General features: G+C 39.9%; 1 protein-coding gene across 1 annotated transcript in view; it reads left to right on the plus strand.

Annotated features, from left to right (window-relative positions):
• The first annotated feature begins 971 nt into the window (after positions 1–971).
• fra10ac1 (FRA10A associated CGG repeat 1) overlaps positions 972–24,876 on the plus strand; it is a 28,458-nt gene continuing 4,553 nt past the window's right edge. The window contains exons 1-9 of the mRNA XM_033610669.2: positions 972–1,055; positions 2,520–2,599; positions 2,787–2,879; positions 4,849–4,894; positions 5,706–5,782; positions 5,962–6,045; positions 6,135–6,219; positions 7,977–8,022; positions 23,471–23,584. Coding sequence (XP_033466560.1) covers positions 1,038–1,055; positions 2,520–2,599; positions 2,787–2,879; positions 4,849–4,894; positions 5,706–5,782; positions 5,962–6,045; positions 6,135–6,219; positions 7,977–8,022; positions 23,471–23,584 — 643 coding nt within the window. The 5' untranslated portion in view covers positions 972–1,037. The remainder of the gene's footprint in view (positions 1,056–2,519; positions 2,600–2,786; positions 2,880–4,848; positions 4,895–5,705; positions 5,783–5,961; positions 6,046–6,134; positions 6,220–7,976; positions 8,023–23,470; positions 23,585–24,876) is intronic.

A 24,876-nucleotide genomic window follows, 5' to 3' on the forward strand; every position in this document is an offset into this window, starting at 1 on the left:
CATATAATATAAAGAAATTATGACATTGCGTTATTTAAATTGTTTTTTTTTACATTACATCTTATATTTGCATCTAAATTGATAATATTGCTGTTGGCCTTCATGGAATAACATATATGCTAGCCTACATGGGGTAACACAGCACTGAATTTCATTATATTCCCACTTTTCTTGAGACAACAGATGATTTGAGCCATTAAAGCATCTCTCCCCTACGTCCTCTCTTCCTTAAATCCTACATTGAATCCTTTGTTGAGTTCTTGTGGAAAACTCATGAAACACTGGACGTCTATTCCCAGCCTGTGGTGAACTTTCACCCCTGTCACCCCAAATAACCCATGCCCTCAATCGCACAGAAACATTCAAATAGCACAATAACCTCTTTATTTTAAAACGCCCACAGGCTTCCTCTTTTTATTGTCCCTCAGCGGAAATGAGCGATATGATCACAGGGTTGCTAATTAATCATAGTAATTTGTTCTAAAATGCAAGTCAGTGTCGGATGTTCTACTCATCCTGTTTTTTCCCCCAATAGATTTTTTAATTAGAGCATGTTTTGTGATGATGGCTTGCCCTCCAGGAAATATTGGAAAAAAAATAAAAATAAATTGAGGGATGAATTAGGCTATTTATGCAGACCTGATTAAAAAAATAACATAACATAACATATAAAATAAAATAAAAATTAGGCCCATTAGAGCTGTGATACCATGAGAGATAAACATGAAAAGCACAATTAGGACACAAACAATAAATGCAAACAAAGACATCATTATTTAACCTCGAGATTTTGAGCATTCAGTTCTCCGCATCTTATTTTGAAACCTCAAAGTGTCCCCGACGACCCCCCCTGCATTAATATTTATGTCAGAGGCTTATTTTCATCTTTTCTCAGCACATTCTCGCAGAATAATTCATGAAGTTAGGCGACACGTCATCATATCGCGCGAGTTGCTGTGTGCGTCATCACACGGCGACGCGATTTTCATTTTGTAAACACTCGCAGGCAGTTGCTGGAGACTGAAGTGAGTGAGACCATGGAGAGTCTCGTGAAGGTAACATATATTATATCTGTTATTTTATTTTTACGCCAAATGTTTCGAAGAACATTTCGTGTGTCTGTTACGAACGAGTTAGCATGAAACGTTAGCTTAAAGATAAGTTAGCTAGTTGCTAACAGGGTTATTACTACTGTGTTACTGTTACCTGCTGAAGCAACGTTACTCTCTTGATTCGCGACGACTTTAGTGGTTAAAGTTAAGCATAAATCAACATTGTAGCACGCTTAAGTCCACTAGCTAATGCTAAACCAAATGTATGAAGCCTGAAGTAGGATATAAAGCATCGAGTAACGTTATACAGCAAAAACTGGCAGCTATGGATATTTTTGTGGCATCTTACAGTACAGCACATAACAGAATTCAGTATCACACACTGTCAGGGGTAAGTCATGGACTTTAGGGTCACTGCTGGTTGAGAGACGCAACGGCAGACAAGACAAAAGATGATCTGTAACACTTTGTGGAGCCCTGATGGAGGCATCTGAAACAACATGGAGGGGATGTTGAGTCTGAGGTGACCCTCTCTTCATACAGATGCTGTAGGTTATTAAAAGTAATTTGACCTCTTTGTCCAACTTGTTTTTGTTTTTAAAGGCACAGCTTACCAAACCAACAGACAATGTTAAAAGAAAGAAGGGACTCAACAAAAGCAGAATAGAAAAATGTCATGATTGTCCTAGGACTTGTCATCTAAGACAGTGCCCAGATACTTCTACTGCTGCCACCGGCTCCCCGTTGGTCATACAAGGAGCAGGAAGGCAGGGCATCCTCTGAAAATCAATAAACATCTCATTGGTCTTAGGCACATTAATGTGGAGGAAAGACAGATTCACCCAGTACTGGGCCATAATCATATTCTGATCCATGAAGAAGGCTTACAATAACAGAGTTGTCCGCGTACTTAAGAATACTACTCTGACATTAATTTGTGTATAAAAAAAATAAAAGAGGAGAAAGAACATATCACTGAAGGGATCCAGTAGCAGTAACCTGGACCCTCTGAGCCCTGTTTGTTAAAAGTCAACGAGCCAACACACAATACTAAAATCCAAATTAAAATGAGATAAACGGCCGTGAGCTAAAACATCTGGCTGATTACAATTAAAAGCAGAAGAGAAGAGAATGGTTCATATTTTCCTCCAAATGTCTCAGTACAAGATTTAACAAAGTAGCCGAAGCGTCCTCCACTCCACTAGTTGCCCTGTATGCAAACTGTGAGGAGTCCAGCATGTCCTGTACAGAGTACAAGAATTCAGACTTAATAAGGTGTTCAAATGTCTTCATAACGAGGGATGTCAAGGCCACAGGGTGATGGTGAAAGATTCTGGAGACCTGACTTTTGCCACAGGCACCACTGAGGATTCCTTCCACAAACTGGGAGCTATCTGTAGGTCAAGAGAGGATTGAAAATATATGAGTAGATACCACTGATGTGTTTGTGTGAAATGTGTTTCCCAGGTGCACGGAGGTGGCGGCTATGACTCTGACTTCAGTGATGATGATGGGCAGGGAGAGTCCTCAGAGAGAGGGCTCAAAAGGTAAGATTAAACATGTTTAATCATGTTTACTTTCCTATATCAACACCATAATGTCTTTGATTATTGAAATATGCTGTACAATATTTGAATTTTGTCCATCAACATCTTTACTTTTGTCACCAGGAGCTTATACTGATTTACACAGCCTCATCCACTAACACATGTGTATATTTTGTACCTTCGCCAGGAAACGTGAGGAGGAAATCTTACAGAAGCCGTTCCAGAAAGGTCGGCACTCTGAGAAGGCTCACCGCAGTTTACACGCCAGTGAAGTGGACAGGTACTGTACAACTGCAACGTTGGAGAAGTGAAGAGGTCACTTTACTCACACTTTGTTGTGTTGCAGCCTTATGGTAAAATAATTTAAATTATTTTATCCCTTATCAGAACCTACATCATCTTCTAATGCGTGATGAGTTGAAACAAAGCACAAATATAAATCTGTTTAAAAAACTAAACAAAAAAGATATTTTTGGCAGATATATCAATGAGGAAATGTTTTGTTAGGGGAGAATGTATTTATTTTGTAACACCAGGTGGTACTTTGACTGTAGATAAACTGGGCTGATTACTTATTTATCAAATTGGGTGGTAAACAGACTGTTAGTTAAAAGATGAGTTGAGTTGAGTTAAAAGATGAAATGTAAGAAAGGGGTAGTGACTTAAAAATTATACTTCTACCTACTCCCTTTCAGACACTGTTCTCTTCTTGTTTGTTTGTTTGTTTTATTATGTTGTTCTGTTTTGGTTTGAAATAAAGTCATTTATTCATTCATTCATTCATTCACTGGATACTCCACAACGACGAAATGAAAATAGGATTGTTGAAGTGATTAATACTGACAAAGGTTTCCGAACTCTTACATCAGTACTTTGTTGAAGCAGCATTGGCAGCATTTACAGCCTCAAGTGTTGATGCAACAAGATTTGCATACCTGGATTTAGGGGTTTTCTGCTCGTCTTCTCTGCAGGTCCTCTCAGGCTCCATCAGGTTGGATGGGGGCTGGCGTTAGGGTTCAAGTCTGGGCTGTGGAATTGTGCAGGTTGACAGCGGTGCCTGGTTTCCTCCAGACATGATGCTTATAATTGAGGCCAAACAGTTCAATCTTGATCTTGATTTCATCAGACCAGATAATCGTGTTACTCAGTCTGAGAGTCCTTTAAGTTCGTTTTTTTTTGCAAACTCCGTGCAGGCTTTCATGTGTTTCACAGAAGATAAGCTTTTGCCTGGCAGCTTTGTGCAGCAGGATTGTTTGTAGCATTCCTAAGATCTTTGCCTCGACACAGTCCTGTCTGAACTCTGCAGGCGGCTCCTTTGACCTCATGGCTTGGTTTTTGCTCTGATATAAATTGTCAGATTTATATAGACAGGTGTGTGCCTTCCCAGATCATGTCCAATCAGTTGAATGGATCACAGGTGTGTTCTCAGTTTCTGATCTGTCACAGTGGTCAGATAGTTGATGTAGTTTTATTTTTCTTTAGCTGTAGTGTGGTTGGGCTGGATTGTGTGAGGGTTTTCCTGAGGCCTCGTGCTGTTAGAGGAGGTGAGCCTCAGCACCAGCTGACTGAGGGACTCCTCTCTATGTTCTCTTTAAAAAGGAGAGCCTTGTAACGGTAGTTGGAGTCACTTGTTTTTAGGTGTTTGTAGAATTTTGTTGCTCTTTTGTATCCTAATTGAAAGGGGGGATTGGATGAGTTCAGCTCGATGAAATAATTTAATATTTCATCCCAAAAATTATCGATATTCCTTTTCAGTTCACATTGCCATTCAAGTCAGTTCTAATAATATAAAAGAATTGCCAATAATAAAATGAAATCTTTCCATCAAGTTTAAAATGTATCGGCAATTTTTCTGCACATTATAAATGATAAATTAAAATTAGAGAAATCCACCTGTAATTTAAATATTTCACCACTGTCAAAGTTAAATTAATTTCTCCATTCTTCTTACATTACCATCGAGATAAAGGTGTGTTATTGTTCATTTATGCTTTTAATAAAAGGAAATGGGACCATAACTCCTTTGTGTTACAATAGTTTCCTGTGATTGTTCTCACTTCTCTGTCATTGATGAGGCTCAATTATGGTTTGTTAATCCTTTTCTCTGTAAACAGTACACTCCTGACATATACAGTGTCACACACTATTTGTTTTGAAATCATGTTAAGGCAAAAATAACCAGAATATGCTGCTTGCATGATGTAACCTTTGTTTATCTTTTAGATAACTGTTTTCATTTTGTTTTTCAGAGAGGAAGCAAGAAACAGAAGAGCCCACCTGATATCAATGAATGCTGTATCCTTTTATAACTGATTTCAGTGTGAAACTATAGTACTGAAAACTACACTCACTGGCCACTTTATTAGGTACACCTGTTCAATTGCTTGTTAATGCAAATAGCTATACAGACAATCAAGTGGCAGCAACTCAGTGTATTTAGGCATGAAGACATGGTGAAGACGACCTGCTGAAGTTCAAACTGAGCATCAGGGGAAGAAAGGTGATTTAAGTGACTTTGAACGTGACATGGTGCCAGACGGGCTGATCCGAAGAAGAGAAAATATCCAGTGAGCAGCAGTTCTCTGGATGAAAATGCCTTGTTGATGCCAGAGGTCAGAGGAGAATGGCCAGACTGGTTCAAGATGATAGAAAGGCAACAGTAACTCAAATAACCACTTGTTACAACCAAGGTCTGCAGAAGCTAACAACAGGAAACTGAGGCTACAGTTCACACAGGCTCCAATGGCCTCCACAGTCACCAGATCTCAGTCTGATAGAGCACCTTTGGGATGGATGTGCAGTCGACAAATCTGCAGCAACTGTGTGATGCTATCATGTCAATATGGACCAAAATCTCTGAGGAATGTTTCCAGCACCTTGTTGAATCTATGACACCAAGAATTAGGGAAGTTCTGAAAGCAAAAGGGGTCCAACCTGGTACTAGCAAGGTGTATCTAATAAAGTGGCCTGTGATTGTACAACAATATGTGTGTCAGGTGCTTAGTTGCCTTCATTTAAAGGCATTCAATTCAGGATGTGTTTTGCAGTTCACATTGTGCAAAAGTTAACATTCAAAGAGATACTGACCTTAAGCAGCTGTCTCCAGTTTGAGCGACACAAGAAGTTTGTCGGTGACTACATACTTTATTATGGAGGACAGATGGCCGACTTCAGTCGCTCCACGTAAGTATCGTGTCTCACAGTCACACTTGACAATCACTCATCATGCTGTCACCCCAGGCTGAAATGAATGAGAATATGTTCGACATATCAGACCATTGGTTATGTATTGTTTTCATCTCGGCAGCATTGTTAATTACAATAGTCATAAATCTTCCGCTCGAATCTTTTCTTTCCCTCAGAGTCAAAGACAAAACAGATCTGGACGTGCTGCGTGAGAATCATCGCTTCCTCTGGAGGGACGAGGACGAGGAAGACATGACATGGTGGTTATAAGGCTGTGTTAATATTGATTGTTCTTCTGTTTTGGATGAGTTTGTCTTTTTTCATTACTTGTGGGCTTTTTGTGTTCCAGGGAGAAAGAACTTGCCAAGAAGTATTACGACAAGCTGTTTAAAGAGTACTGCATAGCCGACCTCAGCAGATACAAGGAGAACAAGGTGGGATGAATGGGTGATTGATTTATTACCCAGTTGGAGCAGAAATACTGCTGCTTTTGCATTTAATGATTGTAACAGTGAAAAAAGACCGACCCTGCTGTACAGGAACCAGAACCTGATATTCAACCAGCTGTGTGTCATCGCGGTGTGCGCAAATTAATTGACTGTCCATGGAGATCCCTGCCCGTGTGGCGGCAGAAGTCCGGCTGCTGGCGTTCATCTGCACACACTGCGATGCCACACAGCTGGTTCAGTATCAGCAAAGTTTCCCTTTATATCCATTGTCTTCTGTGGCGATCAGCAGTGATGTGGTGGTTCACTTTTACACTGTGATCTGTAGCCTATAGTTCAGCTTTAGCTTCTAACTATCTTTGTCTTTTTAACCTGTTGTTGCTGCTGAGTCAGTTTGACATCCTGGATATACCCTTCAAACACAGACGGTAGACCCCTCTGTCTGCTTCTCTCTGGAATCACTCTTTCATTTTGTGCACAGAATTCAAATGATCACATACGTATTTGTCATGTGTTTCATTAGGAGGCTGCTGTTAATTAAGATACACAGCTTTAAGTAATGTGAAAAATACCTCTGGACACAAAATAAAAAAATATGTCATGCTCTAGCACCTGTTTTGGGAATTAAATTTAGTTTTATTGATCCCCCAGGTAAAATGTGGTTGTTGTTGCAGCAGCAGAGAGAGAAAAAAAAGCGTAAGCGAAACATAAGTTACCACACCCACAGACTGTGGAGACAGAAAATAAAACAATGCGTGCAGACACCTCAGCCATCCCAGACGCCGCTGCCAGGACTCGGTGAGATAATCCATTTTTGCACTGTGCTCCAAAACGACACTAATTGTCCCGGCGGTGGTGCCATGAGCAAAGGTTAAAATTTCATAACTCAGACGCTAATCTCCACCACCACCGGTCCAGTTTAGATAAATGTTCGGGGGGGTGTGATGAGTCCTGGCACTGTGCTCCGTCTCTAGTGTCCACTGGGCTGTTCTGGTTTGAGGCCAGGCTTTAAAACTGACAATATGTTAAGCCCAAGGGCAGCGTGCTTATGGCTCCATGGCTGCTCTGTTTGGTTTACCGACGCTCTGCTCCAATAATCTTCAAGTGTGACTGTTGTGAAGTTGACAAATCTCAAACGGATGGCATACAGATATAACATACACCACCCCAGCAGACCTATAACCGTAACTATAGTCCAAATTAATACTGACACCATCAGTCCAGTTGACTCAGAACTTGTTACTTAAATCCAGATTTCCTCAGAAATTATTCATAACTGTTAATGATTGCAAATGCAGTGGTGGGTTTCATCATTCCCACAAGTTCAGTCAAATCTTGATCGGTTGTGTTGTGTAAATGAGGTGTGACAGCGTGCAGATGAATCACACACAGGGTGCTATGAGTGCAGATTTGAACACACTGGCAAAAATACTAATGACTGCATCATCTGTTCATTGATGCTTCAGTCCTACTACTGGAGCTGCTGTTTATGCACGTACCTAATTACATTTACAGTAAGGTGTAAATGTGTTTGCAAAATATCCTTTCACATGAAAACATGACTGAAATATAACATTCAGACCCTAACACAGAGAAACAAACACTATTTAATGCTAATGACTGTTGAAAGACAGAGCAAATGCTTAGTTACAGTAGGATTCCTCAAGCTTATAAAGCTTAATTTAAGATTTTAAGGGAAAACAGTAATTTATGTTGCGCTGTCTCTTTTAATTTGTTCCCAACAGTTTGGATTTCGTTGGAGGGTTGAGAATGAAGTCGTCTCTGGCAAAGGTATGACATAACCCAGTGTTATCCTAATTTTATGTTTATACACCTTTTATATATTTTGCCCTGCTCTGCCTTTTCAAAACACTGTGCAGTATAATATTTACATTCTGTGGCTCAGGAGGTAGAGCAGTTCAATCCGTGGCTCCTCCAGTCAACGTGTTGGTCAAGATACTGAACCCCCAATTGCTCTCAGCACATGTGCCACTGTCTGTATGTTTATGAATGTTTGAGTGAGTAACAGGCATCACCTTGTAGTGTTTAGTTTATGAATGTATGTGTGAAGGGGTGAACATGGCATGGAGTGTTAGGGTGCTTTGAGTGGTCGGAAGACTAGAAAGGCGTTATACAAATGCAAGTCCATTTATCAATTACGAAATAATCAGAGAAACCCTGAAAACATTCTTGTATACTAAAGAGTCACTTTTACTTAATGAAGGTATTTACTTTGACAAGCAGCGTGCCCCAAATCCAAGTGTCATACTAATTTCCAGCAAGTTTATATATATATATATATATATATATATATATATATATATATATAATGTATTTATTCATCCACTGTTATTATTATTTTTATTAATTTGACAAGCGGCGTATCCCAAATCCATACTTTGTACTCATTTCCAGCAAGTTTGTGCATATATACATACATATGTGTATATATATATATATACAGTACAGGCCAAAAGTTTGGACACACCTTCTCATTCAATGCATTTTCTTTATTTTCATGACTATTTACATTGTAGATTCTCACTGAAGGCATCAAAACTATGAATGAACACATGTGGAGTTATGTACTTAACAAAAAAAGGTGAAATAACTGAAAACATGTTTTATATTCTAGTTTCTTCAAAATAGCCACCCTTTGCTCTGATTACTGCTTTGCACACTCTTGGCATTCTCTCCATGAGCTTCAAGAGGTAGTCACCTGAAATGGTTTTCCAACAGTCTTGAAGGAGTTCCCAGAGGTGTTTAGCACTTGTTGGCCCCTTTGCCTTCACTCTGCGGTCCAGCTCACCCCAAACCATCTCGATTGGGTTCAGGTCCGGTGACTGTGGAGGCCAGGTCATCTGCCGCAGCACTCCATCACTCTCCTTCTTGGTCAAATAGCCCTTACACAGCCTGGAGGTGTGTTTGGGGTCATTGTCCTGTTGAAAAATAAATGATCGTCCAACTAAACGCAAACCGGATGGGATGGCATGTCGCTGCAGGATGCTGTGGTAGCTATGCTGGTTCAGTGTGCCTTCAATTTTGAATAAATCCCCAACAGTGTCACCAGCAAAACACCCCCACACCATCACACCTCCTCCTCCATGCTTCACAGTGGGAACCAGGCATGTGGAATCCATCCGTTCACCTTTTCTGCGTCTCACAAAGACACGGCGGTTGGAACCAAAGATCTCAAATTTGGACTCATCAGACCAAAGCACAGATTTCCACTGGTCTAATGTCCATTCCTTGTGTTTCTTGGCCCAAACAAATCTCTTCTGCTTGTTGCCTCTCCTTAGCAGTGGTTTCCTAGCAGCTATTTGACCATGAAGGCCTGATTGGCGCAGTCTCCTCTTAACAGTTGTTCTAGAGATGGGTCTGCTGCTAGAACTCTGTGTGGCATTCATCTGGTCTCTGATCTGAGCTGCTGTTAACTTGCCATTTCTGAGGCTGGTGACTCGGATGAACTTATCCTCAGAAGCAGAGGTGACTCTTGGTCTTCCTTTCCTGGGTCGGTCCTCATGTGTGCCAGTTTCGTTGTAGCGCTTGATGGTTTTTGCGACTCCACTTGGGGACACATTTAAAGTTTTTGCAATTTTCCGGACTGACTGACCTTCATTTCTTAAAGTAATGATGGCCACTCGTTTTTCTTTAGTTAGCTGATTGGTTCTTGCCATAATATGAATTTTAACAGTTGTCCAATAGGGCTGTCGGCTGTGTATTAACCTGACTTCTGCACAACACAACTGATGGTCCCAACCCCATTGATAAAGCAAGAAATTCCACTAATTAACCCTGATAAGGCACACCTGTGAAGTGGAAACCATTTCAGGTGACTATCTCTTGAAGCTCATGGAGAGAATGCCAAGAGTGTGCAAAGCAGTAATCAGAGCAAAGGGTGGCTATTTTGAAGAAACTAGAATATAAAACATGTTTTCAGTTATTTCACCTTTTTTTGTTAAGTACATAACTCCACATGTGTTCATTCATAGTTTTGATGCCTTCAGTGAGAATCTACAATGTAAATAGTCATGAAAATAAAGAAAACGCATTGAATGAGAAGGTGTGTCCAAACTTTTGGCCTGTACTGTATATATATATATATATACACACATATAAAATTTATTTATTTATTTATATAATTTATTTATTCATCCACTATAATTTATATTATTATTATTGTTGTTGTTGTTGTTGTTGTTGCGGCATATCCTTAATCCATTCTCAAGATTTTATATATATTAATTATTTATTTATTCTTTCACTATTATCATTGTTATTATTATTAGTGGTAGTATAATTATTACTATTCTAGTAATAATGATAATTATTATTATTGTTTACTTTTGACACACACCGTGTCCTAAATTCAGACTAATTTCCAAGTTTTTTTATATATATATATATATATAAATATTTTTTTATTTATGCATTATTATTATTATTATTATTATTATTAATAATAAATTTTCAATTAAATTAATTATTTCTATTATTTATTTATTTATTTATTCCAAATGTCCCTGTTTTGTTATTGCTGTTGTTGTTGTTATTATTTTTTTTACTGTTTAATTTATTGATTTATATCCCTTACTTTATTTGTTTGTATCTCATTAGATCTCTGCACACTGGTGCCCCGGGCTGTCTGTCCAGTTTACATGCAAAATCAAATAAAATACAGTTAAAATAATTTTATTGAATTTTAGTATGCAGTGCATTCATGCTTGAATAGCAATGTGTAATTGCCTGTCAGTATAAAGTAGTTAAGTATGGTGATTCATTGGCATGCTCACTGCTAAAACAGTATAAAAATTAGTATGTAGTACATTTGGTATAGAATTAGTATGCAGTATGGATTTGGGACACATTTCAGGTTTCCCTACTAACAAGGCCACAAAACAGTTCACAGCCTTCTCCACTAGGTGGAGACAGAGATTTACAAAGCAGTTTATACAGCAGTGCATCACATACAGTGAATACTTGCTAACATGAGTCTCTGCACATGTAATGTCATACAAATGTATGTATTCCACTTTGATTTGACTTATTGGCTTATCAGAATGGCCTTAAACATCATTAAGATATTTGACCTTTCATTTGAGATTTGAGTTTTCATTTGGTTTTGGGGGATCTATTCACACTACTCAGTTATCAATTGATCATCTTATTCACACTAATCATTCCATCATACCTTACATTTGGTTTCTGTTTACATCTCACTCTCAGGCGTCATCCTAGCTCTGCTCTGCCTGAGCCTGCTTCGACAGTTTGGCAGAGCTTTGATGATTAATTGCTCAGGATTAGTACAACACCTCTCTGTCTACCGCTCCTTCGTGTGACAGTGACAGATATTTATAGGTTTACCCCGAGGGACGATATCAGCAGCTCCGTGAGGGTAAACCTGCCTCCACAACTTATCGATATGCTTTGAGACACTCACACACACATTTTACATTTCGATAATTTGCCTATGTTTGCATCAGTGCAGCCTCGCAAACATACACAGTATGTCTGAGAAAGCTGACTAAGCCAATATATTGTTCCAGATTAAGACTGAGTAATCCTGGTCTCTGACAGTTCACCCCCTGAGGCAATACTCTACAGGAAGTGGGATTAGATCAGGTCAGAGGCGCTTCACTTACACTGTCATGTCTCTTGATTTGTTTACATTAATGATTCCCACAGCAATACTTCTTAAGCACTATTTAGAGCACAGGACACTAAACTCTCCCGTGAAATCAATACTAATCTAATCCTGTAAAGTGGACCCAACATCCTCAGACGTCCTTGACAGTCAAGGGTTACAAGTGAAAGGTGGATTTGAGTTTGATATGAAGGCTGATTAAAACACAGGCACTTGTATGCAATTATCACCAAGAAAGCTTAATGGTCAGTTAGTTACACCTGGATTAACGGTCAAGTCTGTATCCTACACACTGGACTAGGATGATATATGGCACAAATGGAACATATTATGGTAAGTATGTTTTCTTTTTCTTTATTGTATTTTCGTTAGCTTAAGCAGGATTTATACTTATGCCTCAGCTCTATGCAGAGCCTACGCATGTGGCCTACGCCATTGTGAGCATTTATACCTGTGCAGTGGTGTGTCTGTGTCACTGCAGTTACACCTCCAAAACACTAGTTGGTGTCGTTGTTCAGCTTCACTTTAACTCGCAGCATTCACAGACAAAGCATTTGTCTTTATCTGGACACATTTTCCCCACAAATACAGCATGCTAATGTTATTAGTACAAGCTTTCAGCATTTTACATTGTATGAATTAGCCTAGCGGCTAGCGGAGTTTTCCTCTTTTCATATAAAGCTAGGGACAACAGCAGCATTTAACAAAGGTAACAGTACAAAATTTGGCTCCATTACAGCTCACAAGGTTCACAGACAAAACAACTGTCTTACATGCTAATGTTTTAGTACGAACCTAAGGCATTTTACATTGTATAAATTAGACTAGTGGCTAGCAGACTTTTCCCCTACTCATATGAAGCCAAAAAGAACAGCAACATTTAACGAAGGTAATGTTACAACTCACACGATTCACCATCAAAACTGTTTATACTAAATATGTTTTCCAAACAAATACAACATGCTAATGTTATTAGCACAAGCCTATGGCATTTTACATTGTATGAATTAGCCTAGCGGCTAGCGGAGTTTTCCTCTTTTCATATAAAGCTAGGGACAACAGCAGCATTTAACAAAGGTAACGGTACAAAATTTGGCTCAATTACAGCTCACAAGGTTCACAGACAAAACAACTGTCTTACATGCTAATGTTTTAGCACAAGCCTATGGCATTTTACATTGTATAAATTAGCCCAGCGAATAGCAAGCTGAAAAGCTGAAAACTATTTCCCTCAGTGGAAGTGAAGCTTAAACAGCGTAGGAGAAACACTGATTTGTAACATGAAGCTGCTTTTTTCAGTGTTTTTACCGGTTTCAATCACCTGGTTTGTTTGTTTTGGAGAGCAGGAGACCTCTGTGGATAATTCAGCTCCCAGTCAAAACCTCCTGAATAATGAACACTGAAGGAATTCTAACCAGGAGAAGTTTCAGTTGCAGTCTGCAATCCTCACCACTAGATGCTACTAAGTCCCCCTAAATCTTACACACTGGACCTTTAAATGTCCAGGCTCAGGTGGAGTGCTTGTCAGATGTCCAGACTCCACTTCTGCTCACAGATAAATCAGACAAGACTGAATTTTTCTCAATTAAACTGATACTGCATCTCCTTATAAAGGGGCGATGCACCTCCGCTCTGCCACACACACCTTTTTGGAAATCATCCACTTATCATTTCCTGCCATCTGTGCACTTCAGGTCATGTTGGTATTAGGTAATGCTGTCTACTCTTCACCCAATCAGGTGGATTACTAAGAGCACTGACCTTGAGGTACCGAAAGGTTTCCTTTTTTCTTCTTCTTCTAGAGTCTGCAATGTTCTTTTTCTTTAAAAGATGAAGGAGAAGGAAAAGATTATGTCTCTGAACCAAATACATGAGAGCAGGATCACATGCCATCCTCCCCCAGGGGGCCTAACTCTCTCTACATCTTAGGGATATTCTTGACAGATGAGATTTACTCTTACTTGTTGCTCATCCTTCTTGCTTTGTCTAGTCCAGAAACATTCAAACCTCTGAAGGATTCACACGAGTTGTGTATGAGGGAAAGAGAGTGCCAGGAAGCCTCTGAGCTATAAAGAACACCTTTAAACAGACCTTGGTGGGGTGTTTTGTAAACAAAAGTTGTGTTCAGAATCAGTGTTTCTCAGCAGAACACACTGTGTGTATTAGATGTATTTTCTTCTTCAAACAACATTTGCAAAGACAGTCTTTTTCAATACTGTAAATCTAGGGCTGTACTCCACTCAGAATTGTGTCCGTCAAATCAGATTTGGCTGTTTAATACAAATACACAACTTGTGGTTCCTCTTTTTCCAGATAGAATTTAATGTAATATAGTACACAAGCTAACTACGCTAACAACGGATTGGAAACAACAATTTGCCGACACTAGACATCAAACAAAAGCCAGACACTATGTTGTATTTAGTTACTGTGAGCTGTAAATTCACCACCTCTAAACGGAAGGCAGAGGACAACGTCATCCTGGAGCCTGATCACGCAAAGCCTCTCCTCCTCTGGGCAGCTGCCTCTGTCTCACTCAGGGTCTGGGTTAGCAGCTGTCTGTACCTGAGAGCAGCATGAAAGCGAGGAGCACTCATTCTGCCGCTGAATCTGGGGGCCAAAACATCCTCAGAACTACACTGCACACTGACTGACTAAAAACTGCTCAACTTGAAGAATCTCATTTGACTGAGGGGCCTCCGACTGATAGTTTCGAATCTTCAACTTTCAGGTGGCAGCCCTGTGTAAATCCAAGTCAAATCTAGGACCTCTTCCTGAAGCCATTGCTCCACAGCGCTACTAGTGGTCAAAAACTCTCATGGTACCTTCAAGTCATGTCTCCAAATCCATGTAATTTCCTTCTTATTCGGGCTGTACCGAATGTCATTTCTTGTATTGAAGTTTTCGAATGAAGCTTGGACCTTCTTCCATCATATTTTATGACATCATCAACCAAAAAGTAAAATAAAACAAATTCTCAATTTGAATAAAGTGATTCATCAGACTAAAGGCTTTTTACTTATTCATTAAATCAAGTTTCTTTAATTAATTTAACTCATCTAAATTTAATAGGCTTCGAGCTGAAATTGATATTTTGTAATTTATGCTGTTAGACCCCGTTAATACCTTCCTTTGTGTTCGGCAAGTGGGAGAGCAAACAGCTTTTTGACCGCAGAGAAAATGTTGTTTTTGAAAAGCTAAACACCAACAACGTTTCTCTGAAGCAGAATGTTTTATTAGATAATAACATGCTGTCAATTTTCAAAATTATTACACCTTTCTTTTTTGATAAATTTTGGCTTTTGGACTGTACAACACTCTGGAGTTATTAGAAATAATTGGATCACATGAGCCAGAAACAATCCAGCACAGCCACCACTGCAATCTTATACAACAAATAGTATAATGTTATAAAAATGCCGTATATAAACAGAATGAATAGACATGGAAAAAAAGCTGTGTGGCATTTAAATGTTGATGTAAAATTTGAATGTCAGCATTATTAATGAAGCTTCAGACTGCTAGGTACATGCATTGCTCACATTACACATCAGCTCATTGGGCTATGATGGAACTATTTTGCCAAATATTGTCTTTGCTGCCAAAAAAATGTGAGGCATGTTTTTGTCATAAAACAAATCCCTATTGAACGAGCACACTTGGTATTCAAAAGTGTCTTGAGAGCCTTTAATGTCGGAGCAGATAGACACGAGGGGTGTAAGGCACGCACATGTTTTTCTGTGGCTTTCCCTTCTGAGTTTTTGTCTCGCTGTCAAGAGGGGGTCAAAGGGCAAAGGTAGTCGAGGCCAGGCGTATTTTTGATGGGCCTCCTGTCAAAGCAAATGGACTATGATCTTGGCTTATTTAACTTTCCTGTCTTTAAAAAACTGTTTTTAACATGCTTGCCACCACACGCTCACTGACAGCCCAGGAATCAAATATGATCCACCTCTGAGGCCTTTGCCTTCGGGAGGCACTGTGACATCGCAGTTATTTACTATCTGACCTCAGATTTCATTCAAATTCTTTATTTATTTTTGCTATTATTTGAGTTTTGAGTTCTCCTCTATTTGCCTGTCTGATCCTCTGATCCATCCCTGCACATCAGGTTCATATACAGCATTTGGTTTGCTACTAAATGAGTAGAATTTTGTCACATCCTATTACATGCTGGCAGTTTCCCTTAATTTCCTGTTTTGAATAAAATGAAAGTGATAGCCCAATTTAAATGTGAGATCCTCTCAGTTGCTTTAAACAGTTACTTTAGCCTGGCCTGTGTTCCAGCGCGGACAGGATTTGTATTTTTTAAGGATATCCTGCTTGGCTGTGTTGTGCCAAACAAAATAAATCAGCCTCTGAGAAATAAATGAGTGTGCTGTAAGTGTTAGAAGTGATAGCTCATTAGCCCATAGCCCGTAAAGCTTTCAGAGTTGCCCTGTCTAACAATAGAGACTGCCAGTGTCCGTGTTTGTATGTTTAAATGTGTTTATCTGTGAGTGTGTGTGTAGGGTGTTGCACTTTGAAATGAAGAAATATGAGTATTTCTCAATAGTCTACAGAGGGAGTGCCGAGTGGAATGCAGGTCTTTGGACACATACAGCATAAAACATGATCCCAGTGATATGTTATGCTCTTAAGTCTACTTAGTTAACACAATGTGGTTGAGTTAATAAGGACTGGAAAATAGAAAAGAGTGTTGAACTTCAGGTTAGCAGTCAGAGCTGCTTGTCAATGGGAAAGGCAGTCATAAAAAGGCCAGTTACTTTCCCCATATTTGAAAAATCTGCCTGGGGCAGTGAGTGTGGATTGTTCGCTGTTTCCCACAGGCGGAGAATTTATTAAAGGTGGTTGACCCCGAAGAGGGGCAGGGGGTAGAAGGCGGAGAGTATCAAGAGTCGACTGCAAAACAACACTGACTTCACAGACTCAGAAACTATTGCACATCAATGCAGCATTCTGACAGACGTTTCAATCAGTCTGCACTTTACAGGAATACTTCTAACACAAAATAATTTTTTGTATATCAGTTACTCACCATGTGTTAAGGTGGATTTGTGTGTCACCTCTATGAAGAGCCTACGCCGTAGACTACCCACGTAGCCTAGGCCTTTGTGAGCTTTTATACTTGTGCAGTGTGTATGTGTCACTCTGCAGTTACACCTCTAAAACATTAGTCGGCGGTGGAGGTTTCTGTGAAGTGCTGTAAAGTTTAGTTGATTTAAAACACACATTAAACATGGCTTAATAGAGACAATTTCAAACACAAGTACACAAATCAGCTTCACTATAACTCACAACATTCACAGACAGACACTTGTCTTTATCTGGACACATTTTCTCCACAAATACAACATGCTAATGTTTTAGCACAAGCCTATGGCATTTTACATTGTATAAATTAGCCTAGTGGCTAATGGAGTTTTCCTCTACTCATATGAAGCCAGGGACAACAGCAGCATTTAACAAAGATAACGTTACTTTCATCTCCATTACAACTCACAAGGTTCACTGACAAAACAACTGTCTTGTCCTAAACACGTTTTCCAAACAAATACAACATGCTAACGTTAGTAGCTCAAGCCTATGGCATTGTACATTGTATGAATTAGCCTAGTGGCGATCTTTTCCTCTTCTCATATGAAGCCAGGGACAACAGCAACATTTAACAAAGGTAACATTACAACATTAGGGTCCATTACAACTAACAAGGTTCACTAACAAAACAACTGTCTTGTCCTAAACATGTTTTCCAAACAAATACAACATGCTAACGTTAGTAACTCAAGCCTGTGGCATTTTACATGTGTGTAAATTAGCCTAGTGACTAGCGGAGATTTCCTCTTCTCATATGAAGCCAGGATAAATCACACACAAGACTTTAAAATGCTATTTTGTGGAGGCTTTATTATCTTCACAAAAGACTGGAAACTGGTGGACCAGCTAACTTGGTTCTGTCTAAAGATAAAATCCACCCACCAGCATCTCTAAATCTCACTAATTAGCACGTCATATCTTCTTTGAATAAACCTCAGGAAAAACAAAGTGTGAAAATTACAATTAGCGGTTTTATTGGATCTGTGCTAAGAATATTTCTTAGCAGTTTAGTTAATTTTCTTGTTTTGCTGGTTGCTACATCACAGAGACAAATACAAGACTCCAAGAAGTGACTATGTCCAATCAAGTAATAGTCCTAAGTTAAGCTAATTGACTTGTTGGCTGTACAGCATCATACCTGACACACAAACATGAAGTGGTATTGATTTTCCTTTAAATGTTTTTTTTTTTTCACAAGTCAGCTGCTCTCATGTAGCAGAAACAGCCACATACACAAGTGTTTGCAATCAGCGTGACATGTTTTGTCTAATAGCAAACAGCTTAGTCAGAATACCCAATAAACTTCAATCAGCATGTTAATTATAATGTTTTCTCTACAGAAACCAGGCTTAGTTTCATAATAATGTTTTTTCTTTGAACTTTAAACAGTTACTCGAATGAATAAAAAGTCAGAGAGGGCTGGCTCAGGTCACTGCCCTCTGACTTCATCCAGTGAATGTTAATCATGCAGCCATCTGGTGGCATTAGTAACCACTGACGTAGGAGGACAGTAGTTTCCTTTCTTAATGAGTTTACTCAGCCACCCTGGTGCCAGCGCTTTTCATAGAGCACGTGAGGCTCACCTGATGTGTAAGGATTCCCAGTACTTGTCAACAAAACACAGCGGAGATCCTTTTACAGAGACCCATGCAGGAGCTCTTGTGTAACACATATATTGTAATGCAGTGATGCTCTGTGTGGCACTGTTTTCTACCGTCTGACAACAGCACCGGTAAAAGTTGTGCTTATTAGCTTTCATGAGGGAAAATGTGGGACCAGGGGGCTGAAACTATCAGAAATAAGTGAAGAATAGTTTCCTGGCCTTGATTATATTCAGTTTTTGACATTTATTTCGACAAAGAAGTTGCCTTGAAACACATTTCTATTGACTCCACTCTGTCAGGGTTGTAGTTCTAAGTAGCTGGAGGGTCAGACACATTCACACTCTCCACCTTGTAACCTTCGAATATATCTCATTCTTTTATATTTGACACTGAGCTGCTTCTCCACAGCAACAAGGGGATTAAATGCCTTGTTGAAGGGCGCTCAGTTTTGTGTACAAGCACAGGCTTTTACCTGCTTTCTGTACAGATAAATGCTGTACTGTTATACACAGTAGATGTATTTAATTGATTTTTTTGTATGCGTGATCAAGAGAGTAGGATGTCACGGGACAAGTTCAGTGCGATTGTGATTGACGTCATTGATGATGGTGAAGACAGGATTCTCTCAGGTCTCCGGGCACCGGTCACTGCTCATGGCGTCACACTGGCACAGAGTCGAGAAGGTGGCCCTGGTCCAAGTCACACTCATATAGTGTCAGATAGGGGTAGCCATCAAGGATTAAGAGACCTGCAGTTTCTTTTGACTGAGAACCTTTTAAGATTTAAGACGGTCGGTGAAAATACACGTACATAGAGGTTAGGGTTAGACTTTCTGGTGGTACTATAGAATAGTAGAATAGTACCACCGTTACTAGGGGTATATGATGGTACTATAATGATACAATATCTGGGTTAGGGTTAGACTGGTGGCACTATAGAATAGTACCACCAGAATTTTTTCACAGGGGTGGCCAGTTGGAGCTACAGAAAGTTTTGGGGTGACACACCAAAAACAAAAGCCTTAACTGAATTTCAGGAAGTTGACTGTGTTGTTGAAGTATATAGGCTAGTTGAGAACTACCAGTATGTCAATATGAGTTCAGGAATCACATACTGATACACTTTCTTTCATTATTATTTTACAGTTAACATTACTAATAATTACATTTTGAGTTCCACATTAATCTTGTTGTAATATGGTATCTGTACATGTATTAGATCAGTGATACTCAACTTGTGGCCAGTGGGCCAAATCTGGCCTGCGACAGGGGACCAGGAGGCCCTCCAACCATTTTCTAATTCACAATAAAATTGCAAGGCAATGTCCTTGCTGCAGCGGCCACAGGTTCAATTCCAACCAACAGCTCTTTACTGCATGTAAATAAGTTGCTAGAGTCTCTAAAAAAGCATCGAAATAGAGGTCACTTTCCAAAATTAAAGTACCAGGGAAGTATCCCTAGACCCCCCTGTCAGAGGTATGGGCAAATTATTTATATATCATTTATCGACAATGTTTATTAATCGGCCTGTGGCCTCCTGGCATTTTGCAAAAGTGGCCCTTGGGCAAATCAAGTTGAGTATCTCTCTGTTAGGTGAATCATTGTTCTTCAAGGAGGCTGGTTGTCCTTTTTATTGAAAAGACACATTTACAGCTTTAATTGTAAGGTTTGATTGTAAGTAACAAAACATTTACAGGGAAAAAGCTTTCTTAAGTTTAGGGGAGACTTGTGGGTACCCATAGAACCCATTTTCAGTCAGATATCTATAGCTCAGAGTTCAAGGGACCCCTTTGCAAATGGCTGCGCCAGTTGTTCCCTCGCTAAGATTCAGCCTAAATTTGGAGTATTACTTAGCCCCCCTTCCAACAAGCTATGCCAATGTGGTTGGTACCAATGGATGCCTGAGTTTGTCTAGTTTCACAAGATGCCACTACCTTTGTGAGCAGGCCACAGCCTCTTAATATGGACCTCCAATTATTTTTGCCAGGGGGGGCTATTGCCCTCCAGGTGGGTGCCACTGCTACCATGACGAAATATCTCCAAAACATGGATGTTTCTGATGCATTGCCATGAAATTTGGTAGTAACATCCATGTCCCCTTCAGGATGGGTCTAATAACTTTGATGATGACTGACAAACTAAAAGTGTTAATTGTTTGAATGCATTTGGTTTCAAATCAGAGATAGAGATGTGTACCAGTGCCATTGACTGTCCCTTCTTATTTTAACAACTCTAAACAGACATTTGTTTCTAATTTCTTTTACTTACCTTTCTTTTACTTAATGTCAGGCCTTCCCAGATAACCTAAGTCAGCCTCATCACAACCTAAGACCGGAGCCAAGAGCCTTTTTCAGCTGATGTCACAGATCTCCTAATCTAATACAGCATGTGAAGAGAAAGTCTGCCTTATGGCCTAAGTGGCCCGAAGCCAGTGGCGGCCAGCGTCACTTCACCTCAATGTTTACAGAGTCTCAATCTTAGGCAGGTGAGCGAAGGCATCCTTTCCTCTAGCAGAGTAAGGAGCATTTCTGGCCCCTGTGCCAAGAATGGACTGCTCTGACGCACTCGCTCCCTCTGTTACAATCTGAGGGAACCCCGGAGACCAGATCAATGCCACCTTAAGCTCCTCTAGGGATAATAGGCAGGCTGTGCAGCGGCTGGAGGGAGGCCTGAGGGGATGAGGTGAGGCAAAGAAAGGGAGATGAGAAGGAGCGGGGGGATAAGGGGGGAAGGGGTGCAGACAGATAGACGGAGGGGGGCGAGAGAGAGCAGCGGGGTTTGGAGGTTGCCTGACAGAATGTGAAGCCTTTGGAGATTTACAGTCTGCATCTCTCAATTTCAGAATAAAACATTTGCCTATTTGGTTGTACTATTCTGTTCTACTTGCATTCATTCTGTTGTGCTCTTTCTGTCTTTGTAAACATAATCCTTTACAAACTACTGTCGTTAACATTCAGGGCAAAGATAAATATAACAAGGCTCTAACATAAGGTTCCAACCCCACAAGGGTTCTACCTGAAGGGCTGAGGTTCTGCCCAGAGCCATTTGAAGAAAAGGTTCTTCAAGTTTTTTTGTAGTAAGACTAAGAGTTTTATTAAGAACCTTTTTTATCCAAAGAACCTGTTTTGGAAGAAAGCATTCTCCCAGGATTGGTTAAAAAGCCCTCACCCTCAAATATTCAAATGTGTACTCATGTTTCAAATGGTATTTTTAAATGTAGATGTATCTGGAGTCCCCTTAATCAGTTCATTCTACTTGTGTTCTGCTGTATTTGACATCTTTACCATTATTCCATGCCTACAAAACTACATTGTCAACCAAGATTCATTTATTCTTGAGTACCCAGTACTTGGCATTTTGTATTTGGTTTTAATTTATAGACCTGGTAAATGGTAAATGGACTGCACCTGTATAGCTCCTTTCTAGTCATTTGACCATTGAAAGCGTTTTTTACACTACGAGTCACATTCACCCATTCACACACACATACACTGGTGGCCGAGGCTACCATACATGGTGCCACCAGCTACTCAGTTTTTAAAATGCACACACTAATGGAACAGCCATCAGGAGCGATTTGGGGTTCAGTATCTTGCTCAAGGATACTACGACATTCGGACTGGAGGAACTGGGCATCGAACTGCTGATCTTCCAATTAGTGGACAACCTGGTCTACCTCTCAGGCACAACCAGATTTTGGTTCCCAACTCTTCTGCAACTTTGTAATAGTAAAGGCTGTAGTGGTTGGGATTTCACAAAATCTCCACCCCTTAGAAACACGATTGTGAGCCATGAATATTGTGGCTTGTGCTGGACCATGTCAGCCCTGGCCCTTTAGGAGCCTCATAAAGCCCAAGGCTGCTGGATGTGGTTCTCTTGGCCCCAGGCAACCTGTTAAACTAAAACCATGATTAGCAGGAGCAAGATCTGTGGGTAATGTTGTAAGTTTTTAGAGTCTCCCCCTGGGTTGAGGTCTGATTCTCTACCAGAGCCTAATTGGGCTTGGCCCAACCTGCCACGTTTGGGTCGGGCCAGGCTCTAATCACTCACTGTTTCCTGAGCTTGAACGGGTCAGGTTCTTGCCAATTTATAGGTGGTTAACCAAGAGAGGGACAGAAAATAAGAGTAAGAGAGACAGGAGGGGGGCTGCAGGGCAACTTGGTTGGCAGTGTTTGCTTCTGACTCCCCAGCAATGGGAGAGATGTGTGCAACATGCAGCAAAGAGCAGTGATTATCATCTTGGCACCGCATAGCTGTGGACCGCCTTGCACATTAGATGGACCAAGAGGCGCAAGAGGTGCTGAACCTGTAGTGTATAAGATAACACATTGTTGAAATAAGAAAGAGTAGTCAGAGAAGTGTTACGAAGAAACACGGCAGCCCGCAGGTTTTTTTAATGTAGAAATTAAGGCTTTTAATGGAGTTTGGGCCCAAAACTGCTGCTGGGTTCAGGCTCAGGTCAGGCCTGGACAGAAACTGTACAGGTTCTCTTAAGGTCAGGCCTGATTTTTTGGGCCCAATCAAAGCTCTAAGCTTGGATGTGTGCTAGATGAAACCCTTGGAATATAAATCCCAGGTGAGACCTTTAAAAGGTTCAACCAGGAAACAAAAAGAGTTCTCTTTTGAGGATAAGCCAAGGAACCGTGTATGGTTCTAGTTAGCACCTTTATTTCTTACAGTGTTTTGATAAGTCAATATATTTGACAACACTACTGTACACTGTCTGTCAGGATTCTGTCTTGTTTGATTTTAAACCTCTTACTAATTGATTATTAACAAATAATAAATGTATTTGCTTGTGTACTTTGCAATTTGCTTTAGATAAGAGATAGATGGCTAAAATATCACATGACTGTAAATGTTATTGAATTATATGTTTGTGCTTTGTGGTCTTCCAGGTCAGTTCCAGTGTGGAAACAAACGTTGTGAGAACCAGGAAGGCCTAAAAAGCTGGGAGGTGAACTTTGCCTATGTGGAACATGGCGAGAAGAAAAATGCATTGGTCAAACTCAGTAAGCTAAAACACACATTATCTTTTCATTTTCTGCGGTCATTTTCTCTAGAGTGTGTGTGTGTTGCTGTGGCTGTGGCCTGGTGGAGGTTACAGCCTAAGACCCAGCTCATAATAATCCTCCTTCAGGTATCATACTGCAGAAAATCCTGTTAGTATAATTACTCTAATTGGAGGACCCACCAGTCATCGTGAACTCAGTCAAGCAGGAAATGACAAGCTCCTTTAACAAGCTTGTGCAACAGGTCACATCCAGACATTTTTCCTCCTCATCAAATAAAAATGTTTTCCAATTTGTAACAATTCCAAGTTCGATGTTTTGACAGTCGCAAATGTTGTGACAGTAATGAAACATGATCTGGTGAACTTAGTAAGGCACATTGGAGAAATGTAACAGATAGGGATCATGTTGCACTGAATTAATGAATAGGAGCTAATAAGTACATTTCTCAAAACCTCAGCACCTCGGCATTTAAATTCTAAAAAGTTTTATATCTTACTGTGTTGTTATAAACAGTGAAAAAGCATCTTTCTGACAGAGTAAAAGAGGAGTTCCACAGGGTTCTGTCCTTGGTCCTCTTCTCTTCAGTTTATATGTAAATAGTTTACCAGAATTACCTCATGGACGAGGTGTCTAAATGTATGTGGACCATCTGGTACCATTTTCACACATAAGTTGCAAAAGAAAATTTGCTTTTCATTCAAGAGTCCTCCCTCGCCAAAAGTTAGTAAGTCATTTAAATAAAAATAAAGTCAGAAAGTTTGCATTTGTAGCCCCCCAAACTCTGGAGCGAGTTGCCTCTACATGGCTCCTACACTTCCTGTTTTTCTTAAATTATTAAGAAATCTTAAAACACATTTTTATACTCTGGTTTTTAACCTACTATCAGCGTTGCTTTTCTGTATTATTGTCCTTTTGTCTCTTAAACTAGTCTTTGTGTTTCTACCAGTGTTCACTTTCTAGACGAAAACTATGACAAAATGTTTTCATCAATATTTTTTCCATGATGAAAACGAGAAAATTACGAGGTAAAAATCGATCTTGATAATAAAAACTAAGGCGAAATATATTCTTCATTTTCTTGACGAGACGAGACGGAAATGTTATTGGTAGACCATCAGACTAGTTAGCAGCTAAATGGCAGCAGAGCAAGCAGCCACTGGCGACTGAACTGTCTCAGGAAGGTTTATGGCTTGATGCTGTTTGACAGGCAGGTAGGAGGCTCAGTTATGTGTAGCTGTGCTGTAAGTAAACAGTCTGAACTCTGCAGTTTTCTCTGGAGGAGATAAAAG

Source organism: Epinephelus lanceolatus, chromosome 21, assembly GCF_041903045.1.
Source record: "Epinephelus lanceolatus isolate andai-2023 chromosome 21, ASM4190304v1, whole genome shotgun sequence".
Taxonomy (NCBI): Eukaryota; Metazoa; Chordata; class Actinopteri; order Perciformes; family Serranidae; genus Epinephelus; species Epinephelus lanceolatus.